Consider the following 26,946-nt stretch of genomic DNA (forward strand, 5'->3'; position numbering starts at 1 on the left):
TCTCCTAGGGATTTCTAAATCTTTTGGTTCCTCTACAAAAGGTGAATGAGAAGAGATTTCTCCTTCTTCTTCAGATGATTCCAATTCCTCAATTACAATTGGTCTTCCTGTAGGAGAAAGAGAAGAGTCTCTTCCTGGTTCAAATTCAATAGAAGGTGTAGGAGAGTCAACTCTTGGCTCTTGAATTCTAGGAATTCTAGGACTAGGAGTTTCGGCTGGAGATAAGGGGGGTGTCTCTTGTCTATCCCTTGAAGCAGATGGACTTGTAAAAATTGAACTTCGAGCTCTAGCTAAAAACCTTCCTCTAGAATCTCTAGCTCTATGCGTGTCATTTTTTTTATTATTTTTCTTCAAGTCAAGTTAATAGTTCTTTTTCTGATCTTCCAGTTCACTCTAGGTGCAAGAAGAGAGCATACTCAAGAAACTACCAAATCAATAAATTTCTCTTTTCTGATCCTCCAGATCACCTTGCAGTGCAAGAGGAGAGCATACTTTGATAGGTTATCAACTTCTTTCCTTGAAATTTTTATGTTTTTTTTCTAAGAATATGGCTACTTAATTTCACTTCCCCGGCAACGGTGCCAAAATGTTTAGTCAATTTAGTGTTCCTAAATTGATGTCATTAATTGTCAACCCGGGGCTCGTAAGCTGATGAAGTGAAGGTGTACTATATGTACTTAAGCAACCTCTTAGGGCTTTTTGTCGTTTGGGGTGTTGTTTGTGGTTAATTTATCTTCCTAAGATGGAGTGATGTATTTATAAACAGGTGAGTGATGGTGTGTGTAAGGTGAATTCTAGATGAGTGAAGGTGTGTGATTAGTGGTTTCTAACTACTTGCTGAAAAGGAAAAGCTTGAAGGAAATAAATAAATTAAAATGAACTGAAAGCAAAGAACCACTTTCTAATGGCATTAGACACCATTCATGCTGCTGCAAATAAAAGGTAAGAAAATCACTTAAAAGACCAATGATAATGTTTATCTCTTCCTAACTCTCTGCCTCTAACACATAGTACTGTGTAAGACACGATTAGGAAGTAGCTAAAGATAAGTCTAAGAAATGATAAAAAATGAGAAAAATCTACTTTAAAGACTAGTTATAATGTTTTGCTCTTTCTAACTCTCTGCCTCTAACACATAGTACTGTATAAAGCACGATTAGAAAGTAGTTAAAGATTAGTCTAAAAAGTACCCAAAGCCAGCTGCAAGTTATTAGTATTCTGATCTCTAAAAGATAGACAATTTATAATAAAGAGACCATTCATATGTTAGCAGACAGATTTGAGAAATAAAACTAAAAATCAGCTATGAAAATAAAGTAAAGGCAACAACTTTGAATCTGTCAACTGAAACTACCACTAGATATAAAGCAAATACACAAACACACAAGCAATCCCGGGTTAAAAACCTGCAAAAGAACAATGCTGATCAGCTTAAAATAAAGGTTGTAAATGAAATAACATAAAAGTGAATCAAGCTGTACATGTTTCAAAGAAAAGAAATGTTGAATGGAAAATAAAGAAATGCTGAACATAAAATACTATACAAGGCTAACATGAACAGGGGCCCTCCATTCATATAACCCAAAGGAGACTCAAGGTATTGAAAACTTCAGAACAACACTGCTTCTATTACTCCATGTGCAGAAAATTACAGTCAAGAGTGCTAGAACAGCACTATAAAAACAGAGTCTTGGAATGCACTAAAATTATAACACAGCAACTAAAACACAGCAACTAAAAAGTAACATAAGCGTACGCAGACGCAAGTTTTTATAGGCATCTGAAAGATGGCCTAATGCGTACAGCTAAAACTGAAAAATAAACTAACTGTCATGCGTAATTAAGGTTCAATAACACGTCATAAGCCTGCGTGGATGAGCTGGAGGTTCTGGTCGTTATGGGCATTGAATCCAGAGTTGGATTATGTCCCCCACAACCCGCGTAACACGGACAAGTCACCGTTTGAACTGACGTGACCCAACAGCTTACGCATCACCGTTAAGCTGCCTTTGTTGACCGTAACTTGACCCTCGTTGACCGGAGGTACAGATGACGTGGATGGCTGAACAAATAGCACAGGAACCTCGAGCACCTTGATTCCTAAGTGCCCATGTGGCTCATTTGGCAAAATGACACGTGGAACCTTGAGATTAACAAAAAGGCTGCGGGATCATCAGATGGCTGCGGAATCAGCAGATGGCTGCGGAATGCCTGTAAATATGTCAAAATCTAAACAAAACAGTCACACATTAGCAAAATTCCTTAATCATGCTTAAAGTCATATAATGTAATGATCTGGGTTGGTTTGCAAGGAAAATGAGGCAAAAGTGAGAGATGAATGAGGGAAAACTGTAGGTAATGGTGGATAATCAAGTGTAAAGTAGAGGCTCTACAGTGACCAACCAAAGTTGATGCCTAGAGTCTACCCAATATTTGTTATGACTCGCTGGTTTTTTGCTTGCAACACTAGTACTCTTTTTTGTCCTATCATGTTGATGTATGTTAAGGTCTGGCACATCCAACCTTTTTTAATAAGTTTTTGTTTACAATATGCTCTAGTTAGATGAGGTCTTGGTAACCTCAAGACTTTGAACTTACGTTATTGGTTTGGTTTCCATTCGGGCAAAGTAGTAGTAGATTTTTTTTGGTCTATGTAATCCTCATTTGACGTTATGCAAAGTACCTAACTAATTATAAAAATAACTAATATATATGTTTTTTTTGTGGGGTAAATTGTATTTCCTCCAAAATTGGAGATTATAGAATGATACTAAAAAGTCTTAGGTTAGCCTCTCACTTGGGAGACCCAACCAAAGCCAAAAAAGAACTCTCATAGAGAGGTACAAGATAACTGAGTGATAGTGTGGTAAAAATTTAATAGACTAAACAAAGTAGCGGGCCTAACTAGCCAAAAATTAAACAATAGGAACAAAAGACCAATATAACAAGATCATGGCATTCAATAGTGTCCCCCATTGAGGGAGATATTCTAAGATGCTTCTCTATGTGCTCCATCTGTTGGTTCAGGCCTTCATATGACAATGCAATGCTCAATATAATGGAGGATGTCTGCTCAATGCTGTTGGTGATCCAATAGAATTCTTCCCAAGAGGGACTTCATATGCCATAAAGATCAATTGTTTGCATGTATTAACTAAATATACCTTGAGTGTACTTAGTGTCTTGTACCCAATTTTCCAACTCAACAAGAACTTTTGTGTCTAAGAGGTGAAGTCTATATGAGGAACCTTCCCCCTCAACATAGGTTAGTTATTCCTTTATGGGCCTTGGTGTGAGGTCACGATAAGGGGAGGCTACTTCCTCTAGGGGATGATGCATACATGTGTGGCCCCTGTGGGGCATCTCTTGATAGATAGGCCAATCCCCTATGCACCTAGGCATATTGATAAGGCATGGGGGAGGGATTAAAGAAACATAAAGAATCATTCACTAGAGAGAGGGAAGAAGAAGTAGCACAAACTCTAGGGAGACGTCACATCACAAGGGAACATAGAGGAGGGTCAATGCTGGAAGAATGGCTGCCTCAGGGAGCCATCAACCACGCCCACTAGTGACAAGGAGTAAGACAATAAGGGAGTGACAATGATAACGAATGAAGATTAGTGCAAGGAAGAATTTGACTATGGAGGTTTCGAGGAGGGTGCACAAACTAAGCACAAAGACAAGCTAGGAAAGCTAGGGAAGAGAGCACATGGGAGTCTAATGGAGTCTAACGGTTATGTAAAGGGGTGGAATGCCACAGGAGGATGAATATATAGGAGAAAACCAACAATATTACTCTCAGGGATTGATTCCTATGACGTTGCAAAAGTCTTTGAAATTTGCAAATCATGAGCATAAGAGCAACAAGAGACCTCACTTGTCTACAAAAGTAGAGTGAATTCAAAATGGAAATATATATTCGGTGACAAAAGAAAGTTACCATCAACAATGGATCACCTTTTAACTATAGGCTATGGCTGGAGAAATTGATGTTTCCCAAAATAGAGCATCGATGTGCCAAACAAAGGCAGGTTGTGGACGAAGTTGTTATGAGCCTCGATTGTCACAAATTAAAAAATGATGCTCCCTGATAGGAGGTGCAATGTTAATTATAAAATCGAATGAGAACCTTGAACCCATGGGTAAATGTTTCCCCTACTAGAGAACATGTGTGAGCACCCGAATGGAAGTTGAAACACATGATAGCCCATTACGGGCTAAATGCATGTTGAACTGGGTGACTGTTGGCATGCTTTGGTTCAAAATTATAAAGATTGTCATGGGGCATGCTACCACGTCCCTCGGTCCTTTGGCCAGGTGAGATGATGACACCCCTCCCTCCTCACTTTTGTCTCATAAAAAGACCCCGTTCGAGGAATTAATATATAGTTAAACATATACATTTAAAAATATTGGAACAAGATTTTTGATCATGGAGATTTACGTCCACTTTACCTTGGATATTCTTAATCCATAAATAGGATTTGTTACAATACCATGGCTTATCAATACTGCCCAAATAACCAAAACTCAATCCATATGATACTTGCTCTTATCACTTTTTTTATAAGTAATCAATTTAATTAATAGGGTAAAAAGAGCATAACTACTTAGAGATAAACTTCAACCATTGATTGTGTATACTACCATGAATATTTCATGGAGATTAAATCCCTACCATCCACCTAATAATTATTGATAATTAAATTAAAATTATGGAAGCCTTATTCCAAATAAACATGTTTATCGGTGTAATAACCATTTTTCCATGCCAATTATTAAAGGGAAACCATACCACTTGAAATGCTTTAATTGCAGTTGGTAAAGGGGTATAATTTCATTCTTCCCAAATGTCATTTGAACTTGGGTTATTAACCCATTTCCTAATGTCGAAGGAAAACAAGCTCTTGACTAATCAAAAGCAATTTTGTGTCTTACTTTCGGACCAAAACGATATATGTTATCCACAAGATAACCCTTATCCCTTGTGGTCGTTGTTAAGGTTACTTGCAATGTGGTCATGCACTTTATAATAACATTTAACCTTAGGTTGTGATAAGGCTTGAAGAGTAGTCACATCTTGGGACAATGTCCACTTAGGTGGGGTCAGGATGTCTCAACTCTTGTTAAGTTATAAGTCATTGGTATATATGGCTTGTGTGTTGTTGGGTATACTCTTAGTGTCATAGTGGAATATGGAAGGTTTGATCCTGACCTTTCTCTAAATTACTCCAATGAGTTACTAATTCACCCTGGTTAAAAAACATTTAACCTTAGGTTGAGGTGGTTTGGTGAGATGTTTGGGAAGTAGATATTGCATTCTCCCCACCTGGACTCAGATCCTTGACGAGGCTCTAGCTCATTATGCCAAGGCTAGAAAGCTAGAAACCCCTCATGAGAAGCACCCCCTCACGTATGTGGCCCTGGATATCTCAATCATTGCTAGGTCATAATTTTCCTAATAAGTGTTGGCTTGTAGGGTGTTGGCACTAACCTAGAGGTTATAGTGGCAACCAACTGGATTTCAATTTGACCTCGCCTAGATAATCTTGACTAGTTATTGTTTCCTCTAAATAAAAAAAATTCATTGTTAACCTCATACATGAAATCAAATACTACTTGATTGCAAGTAATTTAGCATTCTATCCCAACAGAAAGATAAACTATATTATAATTGATCATATATAAGTAATTGTGTGTGTGTTTAAATTGGAAATTTATGCAACTCTACACAATTTAATAAAATAAAAATATATTTTATCTTAAAAAAGGCATCAAGATTTATGTTAATTTTTTAAGATAGATATTATATATTAAAATATACGATATATATATATATGTGTGTGTAAGGTAAAAAGCTAGTAATTTTATTTATGAGAAAGGAACAATCACACATGCCCATGGTATTCCCTTAGCTGATAGCCCAAAATTATTTGTCAACAAGGAACCGAACACTATTTACACTTACAAAAAACAACAACTTATAACTCTACTTAAGCAGATTCAAGATCTAGGCCCATTTTCCTATCAAAATCATTTTTCTATTCATAAACATCAACAAAGTTGTCTTCAAACATTGTCCATACACATCATGTAAATTGATTCAAAAGTCTATTCATATACATTAACAAGTAAATTGTTCCCATATCATCTTGTTAAGAGCATATTCTGATTAGGAAAAGTATAAAGAAATGAAAGTTATCATAATTGGAGCCAAGAGCCATGAAAATATTCAGAGAAGCCGTTATGGATTTTTTTCATATTTTTTCCATGAGCCTTTATCCATTTCCAAGCTAACTTTGGAGAGGCCATCCACTTCTTGGTTCGTATCAATGTACACATGTTCAATGGTAAGGTGAGAGAAGTCATTTATGTTGCATTTGATATATTGGAATAAAGGCACAAGAGAGTATTTTTGTAACAAGAATTCCCTATTTATCCAATCTATGACGAGAAACAAGTCCCCATATATGTGATGTCGAGTAATGCTTTGTTGTTCGGCCAAATGAAAAGTGAGATTTATAGCCATGAACTCATAAAATTATTAGTTGTTGTCTTGGTGCTAGCCTTGAATGGTTAGGTTATTGGAGAGATGAATAATACCACCTATCCCTCCCAAGGAGGGTCCCCTTAAACAACCCTATAAAAGAATGTCCAAGGCAAATCATTTTGTATTTGTGTTTCTTGGCATATCCGTTGCTACTTTGATTAAGTGCTTTGTGGATAAGCTGATATTATGGATAAGCTTTAAAGAGCACAATGTCGAGGAGAGGGTACCTTGTCTTTAAACAAAGAGTGATTTATGGCAATCCAGATACCCCAAGATATAATGAGTTGGGGGGTGTGCTTTAAAATTGTTTGTATGCTCCTTTTTGGGCCATATTTTTAGGGCTCTCTCTATGGTTTCTCCTCCCCATACACAAGAGGGGCTTGTTGTCCTTTTTATCTCAATACAAACCTCCAAGGAGAAATTACAACCCATGATGAAATGATGGTTGGTTTTGAGTTCTTGCCTACAAAGGCAACACCTCTTAGGTCCATGTAGTTTCTAGAGCTTTTAACTTCACCATGGTGGAATATCAACTCTAGTTTCCTTGTCAAGTGTTGAGTATACTAACCTTAGTACATATTAACCAATGGGGTTGATGGAACAAAGCAATTGATTTTATTGGTCTAAGGGAGAGACAAAGATATTTCATAAAGCTTTGATATAATTATTACATAAGGGTGCATAATCACCTTCTATTCTTATTTCTTACTAGGACATCCATTGAAATTGTTGGGTACAATAATCCCTTCTCATAATTTGGTTTAGAAAGAAGAATCCTCTCCTATTGAGGTCCCATACTAGGTGATTAGGAAGTACGTAGTTATCCTTTCTCCATATTCATGGATCTTTCCCCTTGAGGACTTAAGCCCCAATAAGAGGAAATACATTTACTATGGCTTCCTAGATGATGATCCATTTAACACCCCCTTCAATGTTAGATTTCACAAATATTCATTAACATGTGATAAAGGTCTACAAGGTCTAGTATCCTATGTAAAAAACATCAGTCAAGAACAATAAATAAACAATGTAAGATAAAATAATGGAGAGACATCGATTATGTGGTAAAATATAGTGTGGGGAAACATCCACATAAGTGAATTCTTTATTCTTCATGTAAACTCCCAATCATAAAAGGATACACCCCCACATAAGCATTAGAGCTCATTACATTTACTCACTTGCACACACAATAGGGTCTCCTTCACTTCTATTATATATTAGAGTGTGAAAGGAAAACGAATCCCATGATATACATTAGATAAAACCTTTTACAATATGGTGAGTTGTTGGAGACTCAACTTGGTCAAGAGACCACTAAGAAATCATTAATACGTTCACATTCTAACATTCCCCTTAATGATGACTAGAGGCCTAAAATCACAATTGGAGGAAGATGTCATTAACTAATATCCCCTCTTGACAACAACTTCCTACATCCTCAATAAGTTAGAAAGTTGGAGAAACTTCACCTTGGTTATGGATTTGGTGAAGACTACAAAATCTCAAATGTAGTAAGTATCGAGGTCAATGTGTTTGGTCTTAGAGTCATACCTATATTGTAAGCAAGTTGGCTTGCACCCTGATTATCACATCTTAGCTTAGTAGGAGTATTTTGAACTAGTCCAAGCTCAGTAAGAACATGTCAGAGCCACACTACTTTTTTAGTTGTTTCTCTGGATGCCTTGTACTTTGCTTCACAAGAAGAGAGAGAAAGTGCTTGCAACCAAATGTGCATTAAGATTTACACAATTTAATCTCTTATGAAAGCATCATAAAATAAGTAAATAAACAATACAAGATAGAAGAAGGGAGAGATAGGGATTACATGGTAAAACCCTAGTGTGGATAAACATCCATTGAAGAAACTCCTTTATTCTCCACGTAAACTCCCCAATCATACAAGGCTACATCCCCTCATAAGCATTAAAGCTCGTTACTTTTGCACACTTGTACACCTAAAAGAGTCTCCTTAACCTTTATTATATACTAGAGAGTGAAAGGAAAATGAATTATATGATACATGTGGGATAAAACGATTTTATAATATGGTAAGTTGTTGAAGTATACATTTGATCTGTAAATTGTTATGGATATTTCACTAGACAATTGATCACAACAAATCTGATATATTGTACCTAAAAATCCAATGATGGTTTATTTTCTCTTTAGATTTATGGATTTGTAGATTATTGTATATTGCATATACATGTAATTTATATTTATGCATGAAATAGAGAACAATGAAATAAAAATTCACAAACCATGATTGACACAAAACATATCATGGGAAACCATTTCAGGATAAAACCCAACTATAAAGTGAGTCTGCTCTACTCTCCTTCTCTCAATAGAAAATGGCTGCGAGTACAAAGAAGTAAGGCATGTGGCCCTGTGGGCTACTATAGTGCACAAATCATCTCTGTGTGCTCTCTCCCTATCCCTCTCGACTACTCAGCTCATTTGTTTTGTTTTAGTAAGAAAAAACCGTCCAACTTTTATATATTAAAAGGCAAATACAGTGATCATGTTTCTATGTCCACTGTTAGTTGTTGGAAAGCAAAACCATGAGTGAGTAGCACATTTGCACTCCTCGGGGCTACATCCAATTAATCGATATAAAGTGTTGTCGTAAATAGCAAAAAGGAGGGCACTTCGCTAGACTGAGTGGATAACGCCAATACAACTTCAAACATAATCAGAAATACTAGAACATATAAATAGACAAAAAAAAAAAAAAAAAAAAAACTATGTAAAGAAGACTTGTTTCATAAAAAATGATCATTCCACAGGGAGGAAGTCATGTGTCTAATGCAAAAGCAAAAAGTAAGTGTTGTCAAGGGGTCCCCAAATCCACGAAAGTGAGCTACCCTTAGATATATAAATAATTGTCACTCAGTAGGGCGCCATCAACAAAGGCTTTGTAGAAGAAAACACATGGGAAGGTGGAGAATTTGTTTTTGGATAATTGATTAGCCTCCAAGTTCTGCGTGTTAAAAAATACAACAATAAATTCTCAATTTAATTTTGCCTTGATTAAATTGAGAAAATTTGAATTTCCACATCAACGAACAACTTGGATGATGTTAAATTGTGTGACATGGCTCGTGTCACCCAATTTACTCAGTAAATTAGAGTTGGAGGAGTTAGAGTTCAGTTTAGCATGTGTGATTGCTAATTTGTAGCAATCAAGGCCAATTATCTCAGGTTGTTTTTAGTTAAACAAGTTCCAACTTTTGGATGAACTAGTAGAAGGTCAGTTAAGCAATGGAACTTCAATCAAACTCAATGATAATCTAGTTAATTGATTAATCAACCCAAAATAGCTAGTGCATGTAGAGAATTCAAGTTACCCAGTTGAGGTGGAGATTCTAAGGTAGTGTACTATCAGTTGTAGGCTAGTCTTGAGTGTACAATTATTGCATACAGTCAGATGATCAACCTAAGGAATTGCGCAATTCAATTTGAGGAATTTCCTAATTAGTAGGGGCTTAATTCCTCAAGGAACAACGCAAGGAAATAGGAGATCAAGCAAAGGAAAATTTTGTCTAAGTATGGTCAGAGGCGTTTAGTGAGTAGAGAGATAGGTTAAGCACTTACACGGTGTGCTCAGTTGAGCAAAGAAATTGTAATACATCTCTATTCATTTGAATAATGCAAGCAAGAATTGGGGTTTTTAGCAAATTGCTTTCCCCAAATAAAAATACTTGTTGCATGTGTGTTATTTCTTCTTGCATGTCTGAGATTTGTTTTTTTTTTTTTTTTCTAAATTGTGAATTAATGTCCATAGAACAATAGAGTAGGTTTGTGTCTTGTGATTTTGATTAAAACTTCATGAGCAATTGCAAATATACAAACTAATTTCTACACTACTCTCTGTATATGTGGGCGAATTGAATATGTTTGAAAGAGGACTTCAAAGAGTAGATTTATTGCATCCAGTGGAAGAGAGGGGGTACAAAGTTGGTTAGACCTTGCAACCATTCAATAATGGATTTGGAGTTCCCAAATACCTCAAGCTCGTCGATGGCCAACCAAGAGGCACATTTTAGAATACCCCAAATGACAAGTAGGTCAACTATGTTGTTAGGTACCCTTGCCTCCTGACAACCAAAAGTGATATGACAATCCATTGTCCAGTGTGATATGATCTCCACAATCGCATGAGCCTCCAATAGAAGCACCATAAAAGAATCCAACCAGGTTAGACAATCTAGTTTCTCTGAATCTGCAAATTTGTGATGTGTGATCAAAGACCAAGGCCCGATCTCCATGAAGTATTTCACAATATTCAAGCTTGTGTGTCGCACTTGAGGGGTGGTCTCCTCAAATATTTTAGCATTCCTACAATGCTAGATGCCCCAAACTATATGAAAAGGAAGAGCTTGGTAGTTATGCTATCCCATAGACCAATTCGCAAGGCAGATATCCATTGGGGATCAATCTACCGCCATTTGGATCTTAATGATAAATAATACTTTTGTCCAGATTGATGCTACAAATGAACATGTAAGGAAGAGATGCGACACTAATTCCATCATTACACAACACAAATAGCATATTCTAGGACCATGGAAGCTTCTCTACCCTACTCACCTATGGAACAAAATACACTAAAAAATAATGGAACCCCTTTTTCTCCTAGTGGCTCGTTTATAACACAACTTGATAACCTACTAGTGGTTAGGTTTGACTCCTTCAACTCTCAGTGAGAGTTAGAATATGGACTCTTCTAGAGTCTTCTTCATCGTGATTACGTGGTAGCACCTTTTCAATGAGTAATTGGGGTTGGCATGACATCCTCTTGAATTATGATGGACAAAATAGGAAGGTCAACTTCCGAGTGGCATAACTTTTGGATACAGACTTTGATTGAGGCAATTTTTGCATCATTGGAAAGGTCTCTATGTGTGGAATCAGAAGAAAAGGTGTTGCACTTCAGCGATATAAGTTTTACCCCAAAAAATGCCATTTGATGCCTCGAAATTCTCCTAGAAGGTTTCACACCCTAATTTACCAAACTAGACCCCAATAGTAAAAATGGTCCTGTGAGTTGATGCCTCCACTTTTTCCACACTGAAAGCATCAAGATGGATGATAAACAATATAATGGTCCAATCCAAATTAAAATTGGTCAAAATACAACTTGGAAATCATCAGCATATTCACATTCTAATATTTACATGTTTTCCACTCCACTATAACATCTAGAGGACAATTTTAACCTTTATTGCTTGAGCCCACGAGTTTGTTCCTCATATCGAACCCCACTTTTTGTTGCCAATGCTTTAGAGAGTAGGTATACGTTTTTTAAGCCCCAACACCCCAAAGATTTAGCAATGGTTAATTTAATCCATGAGGCTAACACCATAGGTGCTTTATCATCATTTTTTGGTCCAAGGAAAGTAGAAATAAAACAATATCATTTTACTCAATATGGCCTTTGGAATCAAAGCTAGGAGCTTCAATACATTGGAATGGTTATTAAAACAACCTTAATTAAAACTAGTCATCCTATTTTAGATAACCGTTTATTGCATTAGGTGTTGACTTTCCTTTCCATTTTTTAGTTGTAATTGATAGATTTTATTTATCAAAATCTACAATTGAAGCATGCAACAAAGATGCATTAGTTTGCAATGTTATGTAAGTGACCATATTTTACATTAGACTGGATAGAAGCTAGTTCCTCTAGAGTGAAAAGAAGCAAAATATACATAGAGACTTTTGATTGTGAATATTCTATAGAAAACACCCTAAATTAGACTAACTTTATAACACATGCAAATAAAATTGAAGTATTATCATCACTATCATAGAGAATTGCCTCGTGTTCTATTGCCTCTATCAAAATGCTCAAATTTGGGAGCATTAAGTTTTCATGTTGAGGCGCTAGAGAAACCAAATAAACAAAGGAAGATGGAAAACGAGGAATTGGAAGGCCTCCTTACTTCATCTTGTTGAAAAGTGTGCAACAAGAAATGCTTGTTAAGAGTGCAACAAGATGATGGAGCTTAGTGAAAAGAGTCGCCTTCACTAAGTAGGCCCGCAGGCTATTTTTGGCGCAAGTCTATTTTTAGACATATGGATCATGTCTATGGATTGCAGGTTGCTGTTTATGGATGATTGGTCAAGTTGGGAAAAATAGATGGACTTCTATTTTTGACGAAAGTGTGAGTGATCAAAGTCTATTTTTAGACTGGTTGTCAAAAATAGAAAAGTCAAATATTATTGTCTCATAATAATATTTGGACTATAAACTTGATCTTATTCTCTTGGAGCACTTCAGTTTGAGCTACAGAGGTGGCACATGCAGCTGTCAGAAGAAAATACGCTTTTCTTATGAGTCAGTTGAGTTGTTGCATGCATGACTTCAGTTAGAACTCAATCAGTTGAGTTTGGTGGAGTTGATTGTGGAGTTGATGGAGTTGTGTTCAGTTTGACTTGGTTAAACTAGTTGTAGTTAGTCTAACTGCAGATAGACTAATGATGAGTTGTTAAACTAATTATTAACTCATGATGCAACTAATGAATACATCAGTTAACTCAGTTGCATGTCAGTGCATGTTCAGTTCAACAGGGACAGGTGGTAGAGAATCAGATTGCTATCAGTTGTGACTATAGTTGTGCACCAGATCTTGCACAATCAAGGGATTGAGTATGCCAATGAGTTTGCTCACGTATTTGCCCAGTATTGTAGCCTTTGCTCACGTCCAACAAAGTGTGAGTGATTATTTTGAGGTGAAATACGAGTTTGGGAAGCCATTCTCATCAGTTCTTGAGCAGGTATTGAGCAGTGGAGGCAGGCAAGCAGTGGAATAGATTTGGAGATCAGATCTTAGCTGTATTGTGTGTAACAGGTGGAGCTAGTACTGGATTGCTTGTGATAAGCATTGTACTTTGTAATGTTACATGATTCAATCAATATAATATACAGATAGTTGGGGTTTTTAGCGAGATGCTTTCCCCGGGATACATACTGTGTTAATGAGTCTGATTGATGCTTCTATGTGCGCCTGTGAATGTTTCTGCTTCTGTAAATTGATGATCAACGTAGAGGAGTTTATGTATTGTGTATGTATTTCGCAATAGTACATGATCAGGATAATCTCCATTGAATATGTGTCATATTATTCAAAATTTCTACACATCTCTTCAAATTGGGTTTGTAACCATCACATTTCATCTTCAACCTAATGAAATTGCTATAAATGAGAATCAAAATGTCCATAATTATTACAAGTTGGGTATCCAACTGTTCAACTTGCATTTGCAAGTGCCAACAAAGCCTTGAAGATCATCAATTTGGATTAGAGGTAGAGGAATGGCTTCCATAGTTCTAATGGGGCATGAGAAGCCACATGTCTAGGAGAGTAAGCTAGGGACAAATCCGATATGAGCTTGGAGAGTGTAAAGAAGACCAAAAAAGGCTCCAAATTGAAACAACAAACTCCCCTAGATGCCATAAGGTTACGTAGCATTGAAAATTCTATTAGGATGACCACAATAACATATTTTCCCATTAACTTACCATGAATTCACAAGTATTGTGTATTGTTCTCGGTAGTAGGGATAATCACCAATGCTATCTTCTTATAATTGCTTGCATGATTCTTGATCTATTAACTCATGACAACCACAATAAAGCAATGTTTTTAAAACCAGAACCGGTGACCGGACCGGTCCACCTAATGAACCGGTTTACCGACCGGAACCGGTCTAATCGGGACTGGTTTGGTCTAAACGAACCGGTTTTAAAAAAATACATTAAATAATTAATTTTTAATGAAACAAAACTATTTTTAAGATGTAAAACCATGATTCCAAGCCAATAGAGACAAAATATGCAAAGTTTGCTCATTTATATACCATGCAAAGGTGAATATATCAAAATGGCACCAAGTGCAATACATATCATCGACAAAATAGCAAAATACATAAGAAATGAGGCTCTAAATGGCCTATAAAGTCCAAAAACAATGATGCAAGCTATGAGGCCATTGGCCTACTACAAGTCTACAGTGTACACATGATCAATCATCAAGTCCATCACCACTACTAGACACAGGATCATCATCAGGAGCTACATAGACATCATCTGGTTCAGAGTCTGAGGATGCCTCAGCCTGATCTGCAACATCAGTATCAATGCCACCAATGACAATAGAAGTGGACCTAATGGAAGCACGAGTTTGTCGACCTGCACGACTAGTGCCTTCCATTGGTTCCTTGCCTTTCCTTGATGCCGCTACTGATCCTGGTTCTGATGCCGCCACATAATCTGCCTCATCCCCCGCTAAAGCCATGTCGATATCAAAATCAGCCTCAAACACAGGATCTTCAGTCTCCTCCACCCATTCTGATGTTGGATCAATATCGTCCAACACAATGGGATCTAGATCAGGTGATTTGCTCATCATTTGGTTCCTCCTCAGCCGAAGGTTGTATTGCACAAAAACAAGATCATTTAACCATTTTTGTTCCAAACGGTTTCTCTTCTTCGTGTGTATGCGCTCAAAAACAGACCAATTGCGCTCACAACCTGAAGCACTGCAAGTTTGACTGAGGACTCTAATTGCAAACCTTTGCAATTGAGGACACTGGCCACCAAATGACTCCCACCAATGTGCTGCAAAGAAAAAGACAATAATTAGTAACTTAGTTTATAATTTGAATTGTAAAGAACGTAAACAATTTTAACTTGAAATGAAAACAAAATGGAAATTGGAATTGCTTACCTGGTTGGTCCACATCTCTTGCCATCTTTGCCAAGTTTTTGCCAAAAGTACCACTTGCCATATTGAAAATAGTAAGCTGTCTATGTATTTCCAACTGGTCTACATGGTTAGGGACCATGCGCTCCAAGCAATCAATCAATCCAGCTCTGACCTCCCCATCATGCTGATCTCCTAGCCGATTTTTATAGTGATACCTTGGGTTCAAAAAATACCCGGCTGCATTTATAGGACGATGGAGTTGATTGTTCCATCTGTTATCAATGATCTCCCATATACGGCCATATTTAGCTAACCTGTCCTTGTAAGCTGCCCGTATCTGCTCCTTTGCCTGATCCATAGCTTCATAAATGTAGCCCATGGCCAATCTTTCCCCATCCACCAACCTTAGCACCTTAACAAGGGGCTCGGTAATTTTCACAAGCTCTACAGACCTTTTCCAAAAATAAGTGTCTAACACTTTCTTTTTGGTGTCTTTTCCATCTGGTCTACGAGCCCACCGAGATTCAGACCATTCAGAGGAAAACATTTTCTGCAAGTTTTTATGTTGACCATTGAGACATTGCAACGTGAGGAAGTGAGTTGCAAATCTCGTAATTGCAAGCCTAACAAGCTCTTTGCCTCCAGTGTGTTTCCTCATTAGGCTCAATACCCATGAGTGGTTGTAAATGTATTTTGTAATGCACTTGGCATGCTCTACAGTGTTTTTTACCCACTCCACTTTGCCTATATCCTCAAGCATGAGGTCTATGCAATGTGCAGCACATGGAGTCCAAAATATGGTCTTATATTTGGCCTCAAGCATCTTTCCAGCAAGAACATAGTTTGAGGCATTATCAGTGATGACCTACACAACATGCTGCTCCCCAACTTCCTGAATAATGTTATCCAAAAGCTCAAATAGAAGGCTTGCATCCTTTACCTTATCAGATGCATCAACTGATTTCAAAAACATGGTTCCTTGAGGGCAAGAAACAAGGAAATTAATGATAGTGCGGTTCTTTCCATCGGTCCATCCATCTGACATAATGGAACAACCTGTTTTGAGCCATGACTCTTTAAACTCAACCAAATACTCATCAATGGAAGATATCTCTTGTTGCAAAAGAGCTCCCCTCAAGTCATGCATACTAGGGCCTTTGAAGCCCTTTCCTGCAGTTATAACAGAGTCCCACATAGCTTGGTAATAAGGTGAGCGAGCAGCATTAAATGGGATATCTGAATCATACCACCATCTAGCAATGTATTGGTGAGAAGTTTCTTTGCATTGTTTTTTCCAATGTTGATCCAAAGTGGGTTGAGAACTTGGCTGGGAGGAAGTGGGATTAGATTTAGAAGAGGGAATGTTGGCAGAAGATGAGAAATAACTTTGGATGTTTGCTCTCTTTGTTCCTTTTGATGGTTGGCCAACTCCAACAGAAGGATGAACATAGTGAAAGGGGTCATTGGTGGAAGGGATAGAAGTGGAGTCTTGAATCTCATAATCATCATACCCACTCTCTTTCATGGCTTCTATTAATTCCCTCTTCCTTGCAATTTCATCTTGGATGGCCTTCTCCCTAGCCTTATCCTCATAAAATTTTTCAAGCTTGGCAATGTATTCTGCCCTAATAGGACCTAACAGTTCTTTTGGTGCATCACATGGCTTTACTTGGCCTCTTACCCCAGCCAAGTGTTGTTTCAACCTAAGAATACCCCCACCTCCAATAGATTTATGGCATAATTTGCATATCATTTTTCCATCAATTACATCACAATGAACCCATGCACTGTCCTTTCCTTTTGGAGCCATGTTTGCTTGAAATAATAACAATTTGCAAAGAAATCTGCCATTTAAAAAAAAATTGCAGCTAAGCAAAATGGAAAACCAAAGATAAATGTAGAAAAACAAATGCACATGCAAGGCTCAAGCTACAAAATTTGATAGCATAGAGCTAGAGAGTTTATAGCATACATGATAGATCATAGAAGTGAGAAGTTTATAAGTATAACACATTAAAAAAAGATTCATGGACAGCAGACTCAAATGAGGAATTATCAAGTGCAAATCCTTACCTGGAAATGCAAACTAGCTCCCTTAGCCTCCTCTTGAAGATGGCAACTCCACTGGCAGCTACACACTATCTCCAAAATAGCTCCAACTCCAACTCCAAGATGACTACTTCAGCAAAAACTCCACACTCTCCAAGCTCACAAACAAACTCACAAACACTCACAAACACTCCAAATCAGTTGTGTGAGAGAAATGAGAGTGAGAGGGGTCTCTTATAGCTTGGAGAGGGTGTTTTTGGAGGGAAAATACCTTTACCTCCCCCCCAAAACCCCTAAACCACAAAACAGCTGCGCTTTTTTTCATTAAACGGTGGGCTTGCCATAAACCGGCCGGTTTAGGACGGAACCGGCCGGTTTGATACAAACCGGTCGGTTCCGTCCTAAACCGGCCGGTTTAGGACGGAACCGACTGATTTGATACAAACCGGTCGGTTCCGTCATAAACCGGCCGGTTTATACCGGTCGGTTCCGTCCTAAACCGGCCGGTTTTTACCGGTTAGGGCCAATTTTCGGGCAAACGAGGGAGCTGACCGGGTTTTCAGGCCGGTTCGGACCGGCCAGCTATCTAACCGGCCGGTTTGACCGGTTACCGGTTTTTGTGAACGGTTTTTAAAACTATGCAATAAAGGTAGTGCACATTGATCCTTTACTTGTATCAAATCTCATGCGATGCTTGTCGACATTGGGATCATCTTGGCATATGTCAATATAATCTCGAATTAGTACAAAGGGTCCCTTCCTTTGCTTCAATTGTTTTGTTAGCTAATAAGTCAACTATAGCGCTATTGCCTTAGAGCACAGGAAAAAGGCCCATGATATGGATGGAATAATAGAATTTTCCGAAGATAGACCTCATCTTGAGATCTACAGGGGAGAAACCAACATGTAAATAACAAATTGTGTTCTTAAGTTTCTAATGATGATTAATTTGTAAGGTTTTAAAGTAATTACGAGGTTCATTCCTTGAAGAAGAACATAGATTTTGGCTTGGTTATTAGTGGCTAGGCCCAAACTCTAAGAAAAGGAAAATACATTTTTTCCATCAAGACTTAAAAAGATCCCACCTCTAGTCTTTCCTTTCCGTATTTATGAGAAGCCATAACTAATTATTCTTCCAATAATCATTAACTTTGAACATAAAAGACAAATATTTTAAACTTAACCTAACTCCTAATAAGAAGAAAATTTGTAAAATATTATTTATTTTTGATTAGTAAATCTCTAATAAGAAGAAATTTTGTAAAATAATATTTATTTTTAATTAATAAATCTCTAATATAATGTTGGAACTGCTAAATAAATTATATAAAATAAATTGTATATTAAAATATATGATACCAAAGCTACTCTTCAATAAAATAAATATAATATAATTGCTTTGAAAATGAAAGTAAAATATTTTAAACTTAAATCCAATTACCTATGATGTAAAGAGAGAATAATATCTATTTTTTGAGTAGTGATAGTCTAACAGAAATCAAAGCTAGAGCTGAAGATGCTAATGGTTACATAAGGACAGAGGAAGAAGAAGATGCAAGTGATCGCAGAGCATAGGAAATAGAACAAAAAGAAAGACAAGACAGGAAAACAAACTTTATTATCAAAGGAATAAGAGATTATGGGAAGAATGAAAGTACTCTCAATTTGACAAGAGACTTTTTGAAAGAGAAACTACATTGGAAAGGGAAAATTTGCCAAGCAATAAGGGTTGGGAGGATATGTGAAGAGAGACCTCGACCCATAAAAGTCACCATGGCAAGAGTACAAAAACGGCAACTTTTGGGCAAAAATAAACTCTTGAAAGGCTCATACTTCTTCCTCAATGAAGATTTAACAAAAAAAAAACAAGAGGAGAGAAGGGATGAAGTGGAGAAAATTAGAACAACAAGAAATGAAGGGAAAAGGGCATGGTTGTACAATGGGAAAATTGTTATTGCAGTGTTTGAGCCTCTAGGAAAACCAGGGCAGCAAGCTGACAGTAAAGAAAAAATAGAGAATTCAATAATAGAGATGAAAACAACAAGAGCAACATGGACAAAAAGGGGTGAAGACTCAAATTTGAGTCTTATGTGCCAAACTGTGTAGCAGTCAAATCCTACCCAGGTCTACCTAAGTTTAGTTTGTTGGAATTGTAGAGGTTACCCTTGGAGGAGGGGACCTGGGTTAGGGCCTATTGCAGAAGGTAGAGACATAATTTGTCTCACGGAAACTCATGAGCATGATGGTTGCAAAACTCTTGTGTTTGATGGTTATTTGAAGTTGGCAGTTTGGAACAAGGTAGCAGAAAATGGCAAAGGGTATGGGGGAATACTAGTTTTAGTGAAAGAAAAAGAAGGTCGTCACATTCAGTGAATTAAAGAAGATGCAAATAAACAATATTTATGGTTGAAAATATCAGAGAATGTGAATCACATAAGAATTGCAGCATGATATTTTCCCCTCAAGTCTAAAAAACTTATAGAAATAAGGGGCTTGACAACAAGGATCCATATGCAACTTTAAAACAAGATATTTTCGTGTACTCTCAGTAGGGAGAAGTTCTTTTAGTGGGAGATTTCAATGCTAGAACAACAAATAATCAAGCTGGCATCCTTTGGAGATGAGTTGCTTATGCTTTGTGGGGCTTTCAACTTAATTATTTGCAATGGTCTAGCTAGATGGAAAATGTCTGGGAACTTCACTTGCAACACATACAACGGGGCAAGTGTTGTTGACTACGTGATGTGTTCACAAAGCTTAATAGAAAAGATAGACGAAGTTAGTATTGGAGAGCATATTTGGGACTTAAAACTAGACCATAACCCAATTTTTTAAGGTTATCATGGTTAAAAGAAAGGCATCATAGGAGGAAAACCCAATGCTCTTGACAATTACTATCAAGGGGCAAAATTCTTCTAACACAAGAAAATGGTACTATCTTCAAGACAATGTTAGAGAGATTAATTTAGAAGGAGAAAACTGGTTTCAAACGCTTCAATAACCATGAGTTAAAAAATATAATTCAAAGTGCACTTGAGAAGTGCAAAAGAGCAAAAAATAGGAAATCATAATCAAATTGCTTTCCTGTAAATGCTTGGTTTGATGAGGAATGCAAAATGGCAAGGAAAACCTCGAAAAAGGCAGGAAAAGAGAAGATGAATGTAAAGTTATATAAGTAGGTACTAAAAAGGAAAAAAGATGAGTTCATGCAAACAAGGAGAGAAAGTTAATATATTTAAGCAAGAATAATCCAAAGCTTTTCTGGTAGGAACTGCAACCAAGGAAGAAGCAAATTGAAAATAATATTATAGCCAATCAATGGTTTGAATATGCAAGGCAACTCCGTGAGAAAGAATCTGAGGCGGAGTCCCCCCCAGGATCAACACAAATTCAAAGCTCTTCAGATTACAGGAGGGGGAGAATGGAATTAAAAAGTTGAAAACAGGAAAGGCAAAGCACTTGGTTGAACTTCAAGTAGAGTATCTAAAATGGGGAATGAACGCTCTTGCACCGCATATCATGAAAATATTCAACAACATCATTCAACAACGATTCCCAAGAGAGTGGACAACTAGCCTAGCAATACCCCTTTTTAAAAGTGGAGACATTATTAATCCATCCAACTATAGAACAATTATGATCAACATTTGTTTTCAAAGCTTTTCGGCAGTATGGTAGAAGACAAAATTAACAAGTGGGCAGAAGTAAAAGAAAAGAGGGCAAGAGGACAAGTGGGTTTAGGCCGAAACATTCTACAGTGGATCATGGCATCACGTTGAGACACATTGTTGAAAAGGTTTGGGAGGACAAAGAAGAAGTATTTTGCTGCTTTGTTGACTTCAAAAAAGCATTTGACACAGTCCCTAGGGATAAGTTGTGGTGTAGATTGAAATTTCCGTGCATTATAGAGCCGCTGTCCATAGACTTTATGAAGAAGTGAAAGTCAAAATTAGAAACTCAGCAGGTATTTCAGAGAGCTTTAGAAGTGACATTGGAGTCAAGCAAGGTTGCCCTCTATCCCCCACTCTTTTCGGTCTATTTATTGATAAATTGGAAGAGTGGCTAAATCTGCAAGGTGGAGATGGTGTTCGGTAGGGGGAGTTCGTGATAAAGCTTCTTTTATATGTTGATGATATTGTATTGATTTCTAAATCGGCCCATGGATTGCATATGCACTTATATGTCCTTGAGCATTTTTGTAGAGCAGCGGGGATGCATGTCAATACTACCAAGACCAAAATAATGATTTTTTCTAATAAAAGGAAGCAGAGACAACATACTTTCTTCTTTGAAGACAACATTCTTCAAGAAGTAAATGAGTACAAGTACCTTGGGATTGATTTCAACAACAAACTCAATTGGGAGGACAATAGAAAGAAGAGAATTTTAGGAGGGTGGAAAGCATTATATGCTCTTCAAAACAGATGTAGAGAGGCAGAGTTATGGGATTGGAAAACGATTAAAGTGCTTTTTGGACTCCTAGTTTGTCCAGTGATGCTATATGGGTGTGAATTGTGGGCTAGCAGCACTCTCGTCTCAAAATGGAAACAAATTGAGAAAATCCAAAAACGCTTGATCATGAGCAAGTTCAAAATAAAAAGTTTGGTACCTTATGAGATAATGTTGAGTGAAACAGGAGCAACTTCCATTGAAGCAATTGCTATGGTGTGGCTCATAAGATACCTAAAAAGAATTGAACAAATGAGAGTAGGTAGATGGCCTAATGTTATCTTCAATGAAGGCATGAGTGAAAAAAAGAAAACATGGATGAAACAAAACTACACATGGATGCAAAAATGCTATATCTACCTCAATGCCTATCCCACAAATAGCAAGGAGCTAAAGGATTTTGTTATGGAGAAGTCTCGTAAAAAGGTATGGGGAAAAGAGTTCAGTAGAAAGAAGAAATATTACATTGAGGAATTCAACCCTACGTGTGATTTACAACAAATAGAGTTCATTAGAGCTAGCATTTCATGGAGGGAAAAGGTTCTTATTGCTCAATTAAGGACCACCTCACATCAATTTCGGTGTGAAACAGGACAATGGAAAAGGCCTAAAGAAGTTTGGGAAGAACGGGTGTGTACATTTTGCATGTCTAGGGCTATGGAATCGGAAAAACATTTCATTTTGGAATGTGATGCATTCAAAGACATCAGAGAAAGTTATGAGAACATGTTAGGGTCAGTTTCTTGGCATTGTCTTTTTAGCGAGGGGATTGTTGGAAGGTTGGGTCAACTCATCATCAATTTGATTCGGAAAAGCACTGAATTGTAAAAAGCGAAAAACAAAGAACTAATAATCTCATAAACTATTTTTAGTCTCATAGACCTTAAAATATCATTTCATTATATAGATTATACATTAAAATTGATGATACTAAAAGTGCTCTTCAAACAAAATAAATATATGGGAAAAAATATTAATACAAATTGTCGAAGACGCCATAATGGTTCGATTAGAGAGTAAAAAATGGTTCGATTGGAGAGTAAAAATGTCCAACGGATGTTTTGATAATTTTGGTAGACAAACGGTAAAATATCGGTAAAGATTGAAGTGATAAGAAGTTTCAAAAGTTACCACCCAAGAAACAAACGACTTAGGTATTCTCATCATTAGAAATTGACTATGTCAAGCAAGACCAAAAAAGTTTGGAATCATGACACAGACAGATACTATAAAAAATTAGTTTTAGTGGAGTAAGGGAGCTTATATGGATGGAATATATAAATTCGGCCACGAGAGTTACTATTAAAAAATGGTCTTGATGGAGGAGGGAGCCGGTTTGATCGAATTCATTAATTGGGCGATGCTGCCCATTTCTTTTTTATGAAGTGACCGTCAGGCGTTGAAATTCCCAAAGGATGGACCAATTTATGCCCATATTTAATGACCAGCAAATAGAATATGGACTGCACAGAGGATCCAATAAAAAGACAGAGGGCTGGATTGATATATGATATGAGAGATACAATCATCCATAGATATAGGTTGTCTTACTCGAGCCCTGCAACTTCCAACTTTTGACAGATTGCCAAATCAATGGGCGAGTGGTTCTATTTAAGTGGTCTCTTTTTTGGGGGTTTCAAGATTTTGGATCTCATATTTGTCCTGGTTAAATCGGGTGCATTTGAAGATACTATTTTATGAAAACACAACATGGTGGGCACCAGTTTCTGCAACATGACTTCGACCTGGACAATGAGAATGAACATGTGTGGTCATTGATGCTTCTTGTGTCTCCGGCCTGGTAATTTGAGCTGGTAAGTCCAGTTTGTAATATTGACAGGGTTAGGTTTTGGGCAAGCTGATCTGAGCGTTGGCATTCATTGTTGTGTTTTTTGGGCATGGGTATAATGGTATCCTTGAAATCCATATCGTTGATGTGGGTTGTGCTAAGAATGTATTATATGATGTAGGCTTCATACATGCATTTTTTTGTCCAGCTGGAAACGGTTTTGTTTTTGTTTTTGTTTTGAGTTGCTTTTTAAACTAAAGAAACTTCAGATTTGTTTTGTTGGGGTAAAATGTACTATTCTGGTTTGGGTCATCTTGAAATGCGAAATGTTTATATGGGTTGTCTCATATATGCAGATTTTCTGTAAGGGTTCCAGAGAAATGAAAATATTTGATGTGGGTTGTCCGGAACTTCCTTTTTTTTTTTTCTTCGGTTGTCTTCAGATTTTCAGATTTTTGACATAGAATGCTTTGAAAATGCAGGCTTTGTTGCAGCTGTTGTTTGATTTTTAGCTCTTTCATTGTATTTCAAGGATCATGGATGAAACTACCTCTGCTGAATCCCTGGCAGGCCTGACTAGACTTTCGATATCATCTAATACATGTGTTTCCAAAAACGGGTTATTGTTTGAAGAGGAGTCCCAGAAGCAGACGCCCTTGAATCCATTTGGCAACAGCAACAGTAACGCATCTCGGCAAAAGGTTCTGAAAACCAAACCCAGAGGCTTTGATGAAGAGACTGTAGCCTCTTTTAGCCGATGTCTGCAACTGGACATCCAAATGGAAGAGAGAATTTGGGGAAACTTAACAGAGGATCTTATTAGTGAAGTCCTTGCAAGGGTGCCTCCCTTTTTTCTCTTCAGACTAAAGCCTGTATGCAGGAGATGGAATTCAATTTTACAGGACAACAATTTTCTCAAATTGCATTCTCAGGTACCCTCCCATGGACCCTGCCTTCTCACATTTTCAAGAAATTCTCAGTCTCCTCAATGTTCGGTGTTCAGTCTTCCCTTAAAAAGCTGGCATAAGCTTCCCTCCGGCTTTCTTCCAGAATGGGCATTTTGGCTTGTTGGTTCTTCCGGGGGCCTTGTATGTTTTTCAGGATTCGATGGGCTCTGTTTCAAAATTCTGGTCTGCAACCCTCTTACGCAACAATGGAGAACTTTGCCTAGCATGCATCATAATCAACAACGACAGTTAATCATGGTTGTGGACAGGGAAGATAAATCCTTTAAGGTAGTTGCAGCAAGTGATATCTTTGGATACAGAACGTTGCCGACCGAGGTTTATGATTCAGGGATAAATAGCTGGTCTGTTCACCAGAACATGCCTGCTGTGAATCTTTGCTCATCGAAAATGGCATTTTGCGACAATAAAATCTATCTTGAGACTCTATCACCGCTCGGATTGATGATGTACAAAATGGATGCAGGTTGTTGGGAGCATATACCAGCCAAGTTTCCTAGATCTTTGTTGGATGGTTATCTCGTCGCTGGGGCACAGAAGCGTCTTTTTCTGGTAGGAAGAATAGGACTGTACAGTACTCACCAAAGCATGAGGATTTGGGAATTGGATCATGTAAAAATGGCATGGGTAGAGATAGGCAGAATGCCTCAAAAGTTTTTTAGGTCGTTATTGAGGTTGTCTGCGGAGCGGTTTGAGTGCTTTGGGCAAGACAATTTGATCTGTTTTACATCATGGAATCAAGGTAAAGGTCTACTTTATGACGTGGACAAGAAAACCTGGTCATGGATAAGTGGCTGCGCACTTCAATCTTGGAACAGCCAGGTGACTTTTTATGAGCCGAGGTTTGATACTTCCATTTGTTAGATATAATATCTTGCTATTCTGCAGCAGTTATATGCGAGGTTGTGGCAAACTCTGTCAATGGTGACCCATATTTCTGTATATTTGATGGTGGTTTAGTTAATTAAATTTTGTCCTTTTTATGGAGGCGGCTGATATCTGCAGTGAAGTAAGTTGTTTGAAAATCAATAAAGCATTCCTTTTCTTTGGACATGGAAGGAATTTTACATCAACAATTTGGTGTAAATTACCTTTAGAATTTGGGAGGAAATTATGTGAAAAGTAATATTGTAAGCTTGAGGAAACTGAAAACTTAAAATGGGAATGTGGTTGAGCAGTAGACAGTGAGATTATTGGGCTTTTTTTAGTGCAGAGATGCGGGTCCAAAACCCCTTGAATGGGTGCAAATGAGGCCAGGTGCAAGTCCTGGGTGATTTTGATGGCATAGATATGCCGTTCATAGCATGGCATCTTTTGCCCAATTGCTATAAGTTTTTAAAGCATTATTTCTCAAAAAAAAGGGTTCCTTGCACATTATCAAGGGTCAAGGAGAACCTGTAATATGAAGTTTAAAACAGAGCATCTATCAGTGGAATTTACAATTGATTTCACAGGATTAACTCTGCCATTTTTGACATATAGTATGTTTTTTTTTTCCATCTAGTATTCTCCAGTATCAAATAAGAGTAGTTTTGGAGGAGCTTCAGTTGTCATGTAAATTTTGTTTCCCTAATTTTTTGCTGGAAACCAGACGAGAGAATGGGGCAGTTGTCTATTTGCTTTTTCGCCATACATCTCTGGTATCCATTGTTTCCTGAATTGGAAAAGAAGAAGTTCCTGGATGCTCTCCCATTGCCAGTATTTTTTGGAAGTTGCTTCAAGAAACATGCCCTGAGGTTGGGGCCTTCACTGCAATAACAAGTATTTCCTTCACCTTAGGTGCCAGGTCTAAGGGGCATCCATTGTGCTAAATTTGACTGGTAATTGCACCTGGGTCTTGGCCTCATCCCTTTGAAATTTGTCATTCAGGTGGTGCAGACCACAGGAAGAATGGAACCATGGTGGAAGGTTTACTGTTTAATACACTGTCAATCTCACCAGTGAACCAAGATTTTGTTGGAGCTATGGTTCGTTTTTGACATACTATTTCTATGTTTTCTTTTCTTATTAGCTACAACGAAAGTGCAGTTAGTTGTCAGGGCATGACTTTGCTCTGTTATTGTTAATATTCTCATGCTTTTAGTTTCTTTTATATTCTCCCTCTTAATTTATTTTTCAGTTTGCATTTCAGCTATGGTCGCATAATTCTGTTTGTGTCTACAGTTAGAAGCATAGCAGGATATAACATTTCAAACAGAACATGAAAAAGAAAGAAAAAAAAGATTCAAAGGCTTGTTTGCTTATTACCTTTGTCCATTAACAATATTCTGAACATTTGCTGGTTTCTAGGTTTGAAATATGCTATTGCTGTTTCTGCATAGTAGCATAATAGAATAAAAATAAGAAAGTGTCAGAGCAAAAGGCAATGGAAGAGACTGCTTACTGAAGGTAATGCAAAATTCAATAGGTCAAGAAAAAGCCACA

General features: G+C 37.4%; 1 protein-coding gene across 2 annotated transcripts; it reads left to right on the plus strand.

Annotated features, from left to right (window-relative positions):
* Positions 1-23,057: 23,057 nt before the first annotated feature.
* On the plus strand, positions 23,058-26,503 carry LOC149207320 (Galactose oxidase/kelch repeat superfamily protein). Of its 2 annotated transcripts, none has more exons than XM_089395682.1 (2): positions 23,058-23,582; positions 24,090-26,503. In XM_089395682.1, exon 2 carries the CDS (start codon positions 24,094-24,096, stop codon positions 25,384-25,386), a length of 1,293 nt encoding a protein of 430 aa, XP_089251808.1. In that variant the 5' UTR covers positions 23,058-23,582; positions 24,090-24,093; the 3' UTR covers positions 25,387-26,503. The 2 variants fall into 2 exon arrangements, with proteins under 2 accessions (XP_089251808.1, XP_089251807.1); XM_089395681.1 differs by having other exon boundaries at positions 23,060-23,582; positions 24,040-26,503.
* The last annotated feature ends 443 nt before the right edge of the window (positions 26,504-26,946 follow it).

Source organism: Pinus tabuliformis, chromosome 1_2, assembly GCF_031772625.1.
Source record: "Pinus tabuliformis cultivar Carrire ecotype Pingquan chromosome 1_2, CPIR1, whole genome shotgun sequence".
In the NCBI taxonomy this organism is placed as follows: Eukaryota; Viridiplantae; Streptophyta; class Pinopsida; order Pinales; family Pinaceae; genus Pinus; species Pinus tabuliformis.